The sequence below is a fragment of the Quercus suber genome, unplaced genomic scaffold (genome assembly GCF_002906115.3).
Source record: "Quercus suber isolate HL8 unplaced genomic scaffold, Cork oak 2.0 scaffold_547, whole genome shotgun sequence".
NCBI lineage: Eukaryota > Viridiplantae > Streptophyta > Magnoliopsida > Fagales > Fagaceae > Quercus > Quercus suber.
This window is the reverse complement of record NW_027069995.1, coordinates 37,074-49,706: the sequence shown is the minus strand read 5'-3', so window position 1 is coordinate 49,706 and position 12,633 is coordinate 37,074. Positions and strand designations below refer to the sequence as shown.

General features: G+C 35.4%; 1 protein-coding gene across 2 annotated transcripts; it reads right to left on the bottom strand.

The window, feature by feature from the left end:
- LOC112032307 (homeobox protein knotted-1-like LET6) lies at window positions 1–6,406 on the bottom strand. Of its 2 annotated transcripts, none has more exons than XM_024065073.2 (4): window positions 5,235–6,406; window positions 4,529–4,784; window positions 573–799; window positions 1–342 (listed from the first exon to the last, which is right to left on the bottom strand). In XM_024065073.2, the coding sequence occupies exons 1-4, from the start codon at window positions 5,526–5,528 to the stop codon at window positions 139–141; spliced, it is 981 nt and encodes a 326-aa protein (XP_023920841.1). In that variant the 5' UTR covers window positions 5,529–6,406; the 3' UTR covers window positions 1–138. The 2 variants fall into 2 exon arrangements, with proteins under 2 accessions (XP_023920841.1, XP_023920842.1); XM_024065074.2 differs by having other exon boundaries at window positions 4,532–4,784; window positions 5,235–6,402.
- Window positions 6,407–12,633: the final 6,227 nt, after the last annotated feature.

Sequence of the window (12,633 nt, the reverse complement as noted above, 5' to 3'; positions counted from 1 at the left end):
TTCTGGAACGTCAAGCAGTTAAATATAAATATTAGAGCGTCTCATTCTCATACATAACAGAGTTGCATCAATATATATATATATTTTGATAGGTTAACAGAGTTGCATCAATATTGTTACAGTGACAGTAAAATGTCATTAAAGGAGCATATTTGTGCAATCCATTGGAAAGGGATTGCACATAACATTGTCCATGTAGTAGTGGGGATGAGTACCATCCATCACAACAAATTGCATGTCCTCTGAAGGCTTCCAATGGCGTTTCCTCTGATTGATGAACCAATTGTTTATCTGTTTCAGATCCAGACCTGTTGATTCTGCAAGTGCCACCTTCTGGGACTCCTGAATAAGCATGATAATTTGAATTATCCCAACAAGAATAAATCAATCTCCTTATGGGATGGTCAACAAACCATTTCTAACATGGCCACTTTCTAATATTTCATTTCAGAGAGTTCTAGGGTTAAAATGCAAACTTATAAACTTCTAGGATGGAGTCAACATCAATGTGTGGTTGATTTTGGCACAGAACTAATGTAAAATGAACAAGGATATAGGCTATATATACATACCGATGGGTATGGCCACTTGTAGTGTCTGCTCCACCAGTCTAGCAACCGGTGCCGGGCTTCCTTTGGTAATTTCCCATTCTTTTTCTTCTTAAGAAATTCCTGCTTTAGACTGCCCAGATATCCACCGTACTTCCGCAGAAGCTGAGTTTTCAGTTCCTGGTCTTCAGCTTGAGGATCTATGCTGTTGTCATTCAGATCAACTTCTTCCTCAGAAGATCCATTTCGACCTATAATGGAGGCCAAGAGATCAGATAAGAAAATTACTAGAGGTGCAGGTAGGCATTCATGATTCATTTTACAAAAAATACCATAATAAAAAGATAGAGGAATTTAAAACAATAAATTATAACTGATTTCAATAACTCATATCAAATGCTTGTAGGATGGCTAAAAATTTAAGACACTAATCACATCAATTCAAAGTAATAGGCACGAAGGGAGAGAGAGACCGTGATAAATCACTGAATAATGGAAATATGTGGAGTCATTCATAGTTCCTAAAGATATTTTATGCAAAAACTAAATAATATTTTCAACTCTGGAGTTTGTCAGGACTTCAATCAGTGTTCAGGAACAATTATAATACAAATAATTATAATGATGAATCACTGAATGAAGAATAAAGTATGTGTAATTTTCAAAGGAAAGTGCTAGTAGCATCTGCACCAAATCTTAAAAAGGCTAGTCTACTTACAATTAAGTCTCATTATAATTGTTTATAAATCTCATTTCAACCTAATATATGCCTAGTGTGAGAGTTAAAACACACCCCACAACACACTAGATCAATATCCAATCAATATGGAGCATCATAAACTCCCCCACTTAAATCACTGACATCCTCGTCATAGCCCAATTTGTAGGACAGTGTCTGAACCCACATGAGGTTACAGGGTTGGCTTTGAATGACCTAAGAAAAAGCGTTAGTCACGTTTACACTATACCTCTATTATGATCCTAGTGTTCCACATTGCTTAAGTGTAAACTTAAACACATACACACACACACACACATATATATATAAAAGCTCTTGGGCACCATTTCCTTACAAACCGGTTTTTAAGGGTGAGTTGTACCCATGGGTTTGTAACATTTGGTATCAAAGCCAACCACCACGTCGAGTATGTGGTCAGATTTCGGAGGGGACGACCTAGAGGCTAGATTAAAATGGCTAGGTCATTGAATAGGTTTGTATTGTTTGGCATCAGAGCTAATCATCACATCAAGTAATTAGACACTGCTCATTGAGTATGAGATCAAATGAGTTGTGGCTTTATGATCAGTTCTCGTAGGGGTGACCTAGAGGCTAGATTACAATGACTTACTAAGTCATTGAATAACTGATAGATGAGTGGAGCCACCAAAAAAAGAAAGAGAAAGGGCTACCATTAGGTCAATGCCGATAGAGTGAGCCATCGTGGATGTCGGCTGCAAAATTTGGTGGTATATTATGATCCTGATCAACTCAATATATGCCTGCTTGCCACCCTGCTTCTATTTGTCTAGACATGATCTGTGCGAGTTCAAGTCAATCTAGTGCAATAATTGAAAGTCTTTTTAAGAAGAAAAGTGTAGATACAAGTGTCCATTAATTAGCTTTATCGATTTATAGAATTTGTTACCATCAATGTTTGTTCACTTATAAAAAATAAAGCCTATGTTGGAGCAACAAAGAATGTCACCATTAATGAAGAATTTGAGATAGATTGATAATTAATATTCAAAGTGTTATAGTGAGATGGGTATTCTAATTGAAAATATCAGGTACTTTATACAGTTTAAGTTTTAATCCATAATGTCAGCTAAATATGTTAGGAATATGAGATGAAAAGAAAAAGAATCAATCAAAGTTTTAGCTTTGAGGTGCGTTGAATTGTTGTCTTTGAGAAAATATTTGCTCCCACTCTTTGAGAGTTTAATAATGGTATAGTGACAAATCACCTTTAGAATACAACAACGCCCCTTTTACTTCTACAAATAGCAATCTTAATGAATTCTTAGGATTTTCTTGTATTCTTGTTAATTAATTTAGTCACAATTGAAAAGTCATTGAAAACTGAAACTTCACTCAATCTAGCACGACAACCTACCCACACGATCCTCAAACAGAACCTTCAATGAATTCTTTCGCGAGGCTTGCTCGAGAGAGCTTTCGAAAATCAAACCATTTTGACTTTCAATGTTTTAAGTTAATTCCACCATTTCCGATGTGAGATTACCTCATATACTACTACTTATACATATAGTAGACTCTTCCAACTGTTAGATCACATAGATATGCGATTGCCTCATATACTACTACTTATACATATGGTAGAATCTTCGAACTGTTAGATCACATAGTTATGTTCGAAAGGAGCTATTTTTCATTATTATAAGCATATGATAACATACTTGGATTGATCATGTTACATCAATCCATCATATGCATTATGGTTGGAGCTTGATTCTAAGCTAGGTAGCTAGAGTAGAAAAACTCAGCATTAAAAATTCACAACTGAAAAGTCACAACTGATTATTGAATACAAATTTACTAATAACAATTGCTCAATTTTGGTAGTTAATACATTTTAAAAGGGCTATTTTGCTAATCTATTTTCAGCAAAAGGCTAGCAAGAGTTCAATGCATGCACTTCACAATACTATCTGAATACGGGTAGAGATCCCTTTAGGGCAAGACAAAGCTTGCTTCTACAAAATGAATACAGACCCCGACTTAGTCAAGCTTGGAGGCCTAAATTAATATATAAATTTTTTAAAGGGCTAGAGAAAAGTCTTTCCTGGACTCTAGGAATAGCTGTCTGAAAATAAAATAGGGATGGAAGCTATCTAAATTTAAAAAGAGAGAAGAAAAGAAAGACTCATACAAGTAAATAAGAAGCTATGATAACCCGAGCATTTTAATACATGAATTTTTGTATGCTGAAAACTATATATGGTGCATTAATATGTCAAGTGGAGTTCATCCGATCAACTGCATTTTTATATATGAGAAGACCATTTCCCTCTTTCTACGATCAATAGCAAAATGTACGGTTTCTATTTACGCTAAGACATTCAGTTGATGTCTAAGTAGCTCATTTGTTCCAAAACAGGCAACCATGATGATCACCTACCTTGGACGAATGAACTTTCCATATTCAAGCCTAGCCCCAATTCCATTACAATAGAAGATATATGACATTGGGGAGAAGATCATTTCATGAGTTCTTCACTTGTGTTTCTCTCCCTCACGCTACAAGATTTTGATTGTTCTTTCACATATGTGCCTTTCCGCCATATGGAAAGTGAACAGCAACCTCATAAACTTGAGATGCAATTTCCTCTCTTTACCAGTAACATACAAACAGTAATAAACTTACAACTATGAATTAAATATTCGTTTTTCACATTTCTATAAAATCTACCATTTTTTTTTCCTTCTCAGTTGAAATCAAATATTAGACGTTCGAGCAACTGCATTCAAACATTTATCATAAAAGTGACATTTGTCTCTCTCCAGCCTGAAACCATTTTCAATTGTTTCTTCAATAATTTTAAAAACCTATCAAATAACTTATAAAAGAAACCCTAAAAGGCTAGAAGGGTTCAGAAGTTAAGACAGTTTGGGTCAGAAAAGGCTACAATAAGATGGCAAATATCCAATTGTAGGCACAGACAAACAGAAGAGAGTTAAATCTATAGAGATCTATACCCCATCTGGTACCCCTTTACTCTAGCCTCCAAACAGGAAATTTCCTTTTGTATAGACTGATCAAACTCAATTATTCGTCTAGCACTTTCATTTTCCATGAAAGATTACACAGCACATGGATTGACCCTCTACCTACCTCTGATAAACAAAAACAAAAAACATGACCTCTTTGAAGGGAAAAAGACAAAAAACAAAACAGATACTTTAGATTGCAATTAAAAAAAGGTTTAGATGATCAAGAAAAGAGGATTAAGAGTGTCACCACCAGCTAAATCTGAGGAAGAAACTGTTAGGGCTTTGAGCTGGCACTCGATCCTTGAGAAGAAAAGCATGGCCTCTTTGAAAGGTTTAGAGAGTTCTTGCTCGTACTTGGTGAGCATCTCACAATAGGCCTCCATGAACTGGTCCAGTCCAGGGTCTTCACCTATGCAAACTTTTCCTGACCTACCACCCATGGCAGCTTCAGAATTAGCATAGACCTCCTCTAACCTAGCCACCACTTCAGGAGATGCCCCAACCTACAATCATTAGTATTTTCTCTAGCATCAAAATAACATCGCCATGCAAATAAAACTAGTGGGAAAAGAAAAAAACCATTTAAGAAATAAAAGAAAAAGGGGACATTTGGCTTTCCACTATAAAATCTTTAGGAACCCTTCATCACAGGATCCAACAAATGGTTTTATTGGAGAGAGTGAGAGAGAAACCAACATGAAGACAGGGACAGTTGAGGGTTTAAACTAGGAGCAGGTTTCTGATTATTCTTTCATGGACTACAAAAACTACTGCCAATTATAATGAAAAAGAGATTTCTGAAAATTCTGTCTGTTTATAAGCCTTTGCTAACAAAGAGCAAGAGAGAAAATAAAATAAAAAATAAAAAACCAAAACTTTTCATGAACTGGGCTTCTGATGAGAAAGAGAAAAAGAGGTTTGAATTTGACTAGGTAGAAGTTAGAATTCATCACCTTTTGACAATTGACATAGGCGGCCAATAGTCGAAGGAAGAGAGGATGAGCCATAATCTTTGCCCTCATAGTCATACAACTACTATTGTTGGTCTCCATGGGGTTCACAATATCTTGCGGTGGCATCAAACCAGAGGTCTTTTGGCCATAAGAATTGGTATTCAAAGGTAGAGGAAGAAATGGCTTAAAATTACTATTTGCTTCATGACCAGAATTCATTAGAGGCATCATCATATTGTTGTCTTCAAACCCCATCATACAAGAAGTGCCATTTCCACTAGATCCTCCTTCCATATTCTCTCTCTCTCTCTCTAAAAACCCATAAAAATCTCTTTCGGTGTGTCTCAGCACTCTCACACACTAGTTTTTATAAAGACTATTGGTCTCCCTAAAGAGCACTCCCGGTTTTCAAGCTTAAAAACTTTTAGTCTTTTTACAGAAAATAGGGTTTTTTTCGTATCTCCTTCTTGGCTGTCTGTAAAAAGTAGATTCAGTCTCTCTTGGAAATGGGTATTTTCTTTACTTCCTATGCGCAAACAGTATTTCACTGTTCCCTCTCTCTTTTCTCACTCTCTCCGTGGGAGATATATATGTACGTAATATATAGCTAGTGAGAGAGAGAGAGGAGTTTAAGATGAACAGAAGGTTGCACGCGGGGTAAACGAGCGATTTTGCAAGTTCTCCTGAGAGTCTGAGACCCTTTCCTTCCCGATGAAACCTAGCTCTTATCACCTCCTCGTTTATTGCACTGCCACTGATCTACTTACTATTTACTGGTTCACTCTGAGAGAGACAGAGAAAGAGGAACTTACTATTTACTGGTTCACTCTGAGAGAGACAGAGAAAGAGAGAGAGAAAAAGGTACTACTTAATGTTGCTTAATTATGGAGAGAATCATATGGATAATCAAGTTAATGGGGTTGAATTGATGGGAAGAAAAAGAAAACTTCTGGCTCTGATGCTCGAAGCTTAATTCGTGGTGTTAGTGATTGATGGTAATCAATCTCAACCGTCCATTTGATGGTACCCACTGCCCTCTCAATCACAGCCCCTCCTTCCATTATATTAATATTCCCTTTGTGATTTCATGTTGTCCTCTCATACACACGGGTAGACACAGTGTTTATGTTTCACTTTGGGGAGTGTTAAGCCTTTCTAGGGCAAAACAACAAAGGCAAACCTGGAACCACGACACCGTTTGCTGGGTTATATTCATGCAAAACGACATCGTCTCTATCTCTTCCTCTTCAAATATAGTTCTCATTTTGTTGTCAACCATTCAATCTCAGCCATATGGGTCTAATCAATAATAATTTATAGTAGAAAAAGTGGGTTTTGGGAGCTGCGAGAAAAAAAGAGAGAGCTGATAGAAAGTTGGTGGGACACTCCGAATGTCTTTTCCTCTAGTCTTCTCCCAACGAGTCTTTTTATTTATCTTTTGAAATTTATTACAATGCCATGTGCAAGGCATATTACAAATGACGAGTAATTTTAGACCACATCTTTTATTTATTTATTTATTTATTTTTATAAATGTTTTATGCAGTAGATTATTAACTTACTTTTAAGTAAAATTGTTAGATTTCAATTAGTTTAATTGGTAAAAATTTTTATGATTGAATAAGAGATTTAGGATTCAATATTTATCTACACTAAAAATTAATTGGTGTTTTGATATGATGATAAAACTCTATCATTAAAAGCGGACACTATAAATTTAAAACTCTCTAAAAAAAAAAATCGCTATTTTTTTTTAACACTTATAACTTGACACATCAAAATTGTGGCATAAAATAATATAATTTTTTTTTCATAAATAACATCAATTCTATCACAAAAACATTAATTTTTCACATAAATATTTACATATTCTTTTACAAATCCACCATACAAAGGTCATTCACAATATCGAAAAAACACAATTTTTGCTAGGACTATACAAAATCTGACCAGCACTGATGAAACAAGCCTTTGCAAGGCTCCACCGGATGTTTCGAGCATGGTGGTTGGTAGAAACTTAGGTGAGCCAAAGACAGGCGATGCATTGACTGATTGCTGGTTTTGCACACTGATTGCATGATAGCATTTTCGTTTCAATTTTGATCCCTAAGTTAGATTTATTTATATCAGACAACAGAGTCATTCATCTTGTCTGCTTCCTTACAAGAAGTCTCCCCCTCTCCTTTCCTCTCTCTCACTCCTCAGCTTCCCCCGCTCATTGCCACCATCCTTTGTCACTCTATGAGTCTATGCCACCATTCTCCAAGTTTCTCCTTCTCCTCTCTCCTCCCTCATCACTCCCTTTTGTCACAATTATTCTCTGGAAGTTTTTAGAGAAGGTTTTGATGCTTAATACCTAGGCTACTATACTTGTCTTTGCTATATTTTTCTACTAGGTATGAAAATGTATTTGATGTTCAATATCTAAGCTACTATTCTTCTCCTTGTTATGCTTTCTAGAAAGAATGTGAATTTGTTTGAGATATTTTATGTGGGTATTAGAAAAATATTGTGAATATGTGTTGTTTGTTTGCTTTTATTTATTTATTTAATATTTGGGTTGTTTGATGATTTTGATGTGGTTTGGGTATTTTTTTTTTGGTACCAAACTAATCACACCGAACTAGTATGGTGCACCACACCTTGTGTATAAATAGTTGGTGAGAATTTGAATTTTTCAAATGATTTCCAGAATATATTAAAAATTCAATGAGGAATGAAATAATTCATTAAAAAGTAGTAGGTCAAGTTCAAGCATTGTTTAATCTAGCTTCTTCTTCCTTTTTTTTTTTTTTTTTTTGAATGAGAAACACCCACATAGAATATGTAAGCAAGATTGATAGATTGAAAGTATTTTATCATCCATAATAAAAAAGAAGTGCTACATTTACAAAATTTTCATAATATATTCACAACAAATCATAAGTATTTAAAATTTATTGTGAAAATATTTTGAACATTGCATTTTTCATAATTAAATATATATATATATATATATTTTGCTGAATGATAATTAAATAATTTTGACATTAATGAGATAGACAAGTGCATAATCACATTTAAGGGTGGGGCCAAGGCCCCTCAAAATTTTAAAGTATGTAATTATTATTTCATGAAAATAATGATTTTTTTTTTCAATTTTTTCCTTTGGCCACCAAAAATCTTTGAGTTCCTTTCCTTCCCTTTGGGCGTTTTCTTGAATAGCGTTGCTTCCCTGTGAATTTAGAAAGAGTTACTCCTTTATTACAATTTTTGTCATAAATTTTGATGTGAAAGACAGTAAGCGAGTGGCTATTATTTTCACATATACTAATTTGTATAATTTTCCATCACTACAGAAATTGTGTCCACATTTTCTCTTCTTCTTCTTCTTTTTTTCTTTTTTCTAATAATTTTTTTGAGAATAAAAATCTGAAAGTTCTCTTCTAGTAACATGTCCCGCTGAACAAACCTTGTCTCCGAACCTGTCCCTAATTTCTTTTCAGTTTTCACTTTTGTCATGACTTGCTATTGAAGTATGAATTATTTGCAGCTAAGTGTGACGCTGTACGCTTAAATTCCCATCCCATCAATCTTTGAGGTGTGACTTGCCTATACAGTTTGACACAAACTAAACGGCAATATATAACACTACCAAAAGGAGATCGAAACTTGAAAATTATTTTTGTCATTATGTATTAACACAAACGCAAGCGAAAGAGTTGAGAAAAGAAAAGAAGGAAAACGTTTTGAAAGTGAAAGACATGATGACACACTCCAGTGTCGAGACAAGGTTTCTTGTCTTAGCACATGCCATTCTCCAATAGTCAATAGGGGGTGGCGACCAAATCTTGTGTAAATCTCATATCAAGCATGCTTGGTTGCTCCACACCCATAAGCCATAATCTGGGGGTTAAAGAGGGGGAAATAACATGATATTTGATAGTTCATACAAATGTAACCAAATGCATCATGCACATCATCTATTCAATTCACCCAAATCCTATCATCATGGCACATATTCAGCTCCATTACAAGCTAGCTCATTCAAGACAACTGGCTCTATTGGAAAATAACATGCATCACATCACATACATGTAATGTAATACCTAGTGGAATAAAAATTATGATCTTCATATTTTGCACATGTCACATGTTACCTTAAATCTAAAAATTCTAATGAAAGAACCTTATACCTCAATGCTACAAACTTGAGGCTATTTATTGTTAAAATTCCAGCGAGCAACTTCTTGAACGACCTTGATGTTCACCTCAATGACTATAAGATAGGCCACGAGTGGGGCCATTTATTGTTGAAAAACTCCTAATCGTGTATACACTAAGGTCTATTTGGGATTTTCACATGTTACCTTAAATCTAAAAATTCTAATGAAAGAACCTTATACCTCAATGCTACAAACTTGAGGCTATTTATTGTTAAAATTCCAGCGAGCAACTTCTTGAACGACCTTGATGTTCACCTCAATGACTATAAGATAGGCCACGAGTGGGGCCATTTATTGTTGAAAAACTCCTAATCGTGTATACACTAAGGTCTATTTGGGATTTGTTTATTTTGCTGAAACTAAAAATTTTTTGCTGAAAGTACTGTAGATAAAAGTAAAAGTTAGCTGAAATAGTATAGTGAGAACTATGAATAGTATCAAAAAGTGTAGTGAGACCCATTAATAATAGCAAAAATAAGCTAAATACTAAAATAAATTGGTAAAATTAATCATGCCAAACGGACATTAGGAGGAAGAAGAAAATTATTTTTCTCCATTCTCTTTAGCCTAGCCACCACTTAGGGTTCAATCTCTACCCAACAAAACTCAATGTGTGTGACTTCAATGAATAATAGCATGTCCGGCCCTTCAAGGACTTTTGTATTTACAACTTGAGGTGAGACCAAAGGATAAAATAAAGGTCCAACTCCAACGCCCCTTGCCCTCTAGTCATTCCATGGCTCACCTAAAGTTACTATTAACTATATGTATTTTATTCCACCACAAAATTAAGTTACTACTAAGGTTGTGTTTGTTTTGGCTTTAAACTAATTTCAGAAATGCTTTTCCGTAAAATAGGCTGTTTGGTTGGTCTGGAAAATTGGGTCAAACTGAAAATATTTTCAGTGTTGACCATAAAATAAGGGACCCAAGGCGTAAAACAATTTCTGTTCTCATTTTCACTTCAAACAATTTCCGTCTGAGCTTTCTCACACGCACTCGAAGCAGCAAGTGCTCTCCAACCTCAGTCACACCGAGCTCCACCATCTCCCTCATGCCAAACGCTTAAGATCCTCTCCCTCACGCAGCCAATCCTCTCCATGCACGGTGAGTTTCCCTTTTCCATTTCTCAGTCTGATCCACATAGCTCATTTCTCAATTCGATCCCCAAAATTTCTCAGTCCGATCCACCCTCTCATCACTTCATTTCTCAGTCCAATCCATACAGCTCCGATCCACACACCAAAAATACAGAGAATGAAAAAGCCGACCCACCCTTAAACCCATAAACAATCCAACCTTCATCCCTCCCTCATCTCTTTTTGAAACCCAACTCCATAGCAATCTTGTCTCTATGCCTCTATCATCTTGCTCTCTTAGTACTGGGCTAAGCCATGGCTGAGACCCATTGGCCTTCCACCTTCAGCAACCATGTCGCACGAGTGGTCCACCACCGCTGAAGCCACCAGTGCCATTTATTCCTCTTTTTGTCCCTTTTTATTTTCCCCTTATTTAGCTTCTTTATTATTATTATTATTATTATTATTATATATACTTTTTTTTGGGCTATGACTGAAATTTCTCCATTTTTATTTGGTTGATAATGAGTATTGGGTGTAGCTGATGTTGAGTGGGTTGCAAAAATTTGATGTGGGTACCGTGGGTTTGGGTACAAATTTGATGTAAAAATAGTTGTTGTGATGAGAGTTGGTTATTGGGTACAAATTTGATGTGGCTATTGTTGTTTTGTGAGTTGTGAAATTTGATGTTGGTTGTTGGGTTTGAGTTCGGATTGTTCAAGTTTGATGATATGAGCAGAAAATATTATTGTTCAAGTTTGATGGTATGAGCAGAGAAGATTAAGTCTATCTCTTTTTTTTTTTTTTAATCAATACTACCAATATATATATACATGGCCAATCACCAAAATTAGAAGGTTTTGAACCCAAAAATCTCTTCCTTGAGATGCATGCACACAAATGCTGCAATATATCGGATTTGTTGGTGTTACAATTATACAGAAATAGAATGCCGTGATTTGTTGGTATAAATATTGATTGTGATGGTATTAAGTTGTGTACATTGTTGATGTTACAGTTATACAGAAATAGAATGCAATGTGATTTGTTCATAGGTGTAAATATTGATTGTGATGGTATTATATTGTGTACGTTGTTGATGTTACAATTATACAGAAATATATGTGCATAAAAATTTTGGTACTTGTTATCAATGTGGTTTGGATGTTTTTTGTTTGTGGCTGTTTTTGTTTACTGTGTAATCAATAGCATGCTTGTTTACATACCTCTTAGACCATAGTGTTTGTGATTTTTTAGATGAAGAAAAAAACCAAAGCCGCAATTCTTGCCTTAGTTGCATATGTCCTCCTTGTGAGGGTTGTATTATGGATATTGAGAATGAGCCAGACAATGGGGACAGTGCTGAGTTTGTTGTAGACAATGTGGAGAAAGGTGTGGTCGAGAAAGGGAAGAATGAAGTCGAGTCATCCACCACTGGGTCGAGAATTTCCAAGTCCCACAAAAGAGGGCGTGCACCTTCTAATGCTGATGATAGTGTACTGACTGATCTGTCTGATCAGTTGAAGAAAATAGCTGTGACTCTGAAAGAAATCAATCAGGGCCCAGTGGATTACACAACACTTTACAATGAAGTCATGGCTATGATGGCGAATGGGTATAGCGAAGACATGCTCGCAACTACGTTTGACCATCTTTGTGAAAATGAGAAGGCAGCACAGGGATTTCTAGCCAAGAATGCTAGGCTGAGAAGGCTGTGGTTGGATGGTTTTTTGTTTTCACAACTTTGACTTGTCTGTTTTATGTTGACTGTGACGGTAGCTTTAAGAATTAACTTTTGTTGTAGTATTAGTAGTGACCTACCATTGTATTATATATGTAGTCTTTTGTATTATTGGGACGATACAATTGCCCAAATTATGTATTTGTGCTGTTTAGATACCACAAGTAGGTATCATTTTTGTACACCATGGAGGTGTAATGCCAATGGTGAACAATTGATGTGGCTGTTTTTATATAAATATTATGGGTATATTCAAATGATTATTTTTGATGTTGAAGTGGATGATTATTTTTGTACTGTTACAGATATGTCTAGGCAATGCAGGTGCTTGAATTTGAATGATTAGTTTTGATGTTGAAGTGGATGATTAGTTT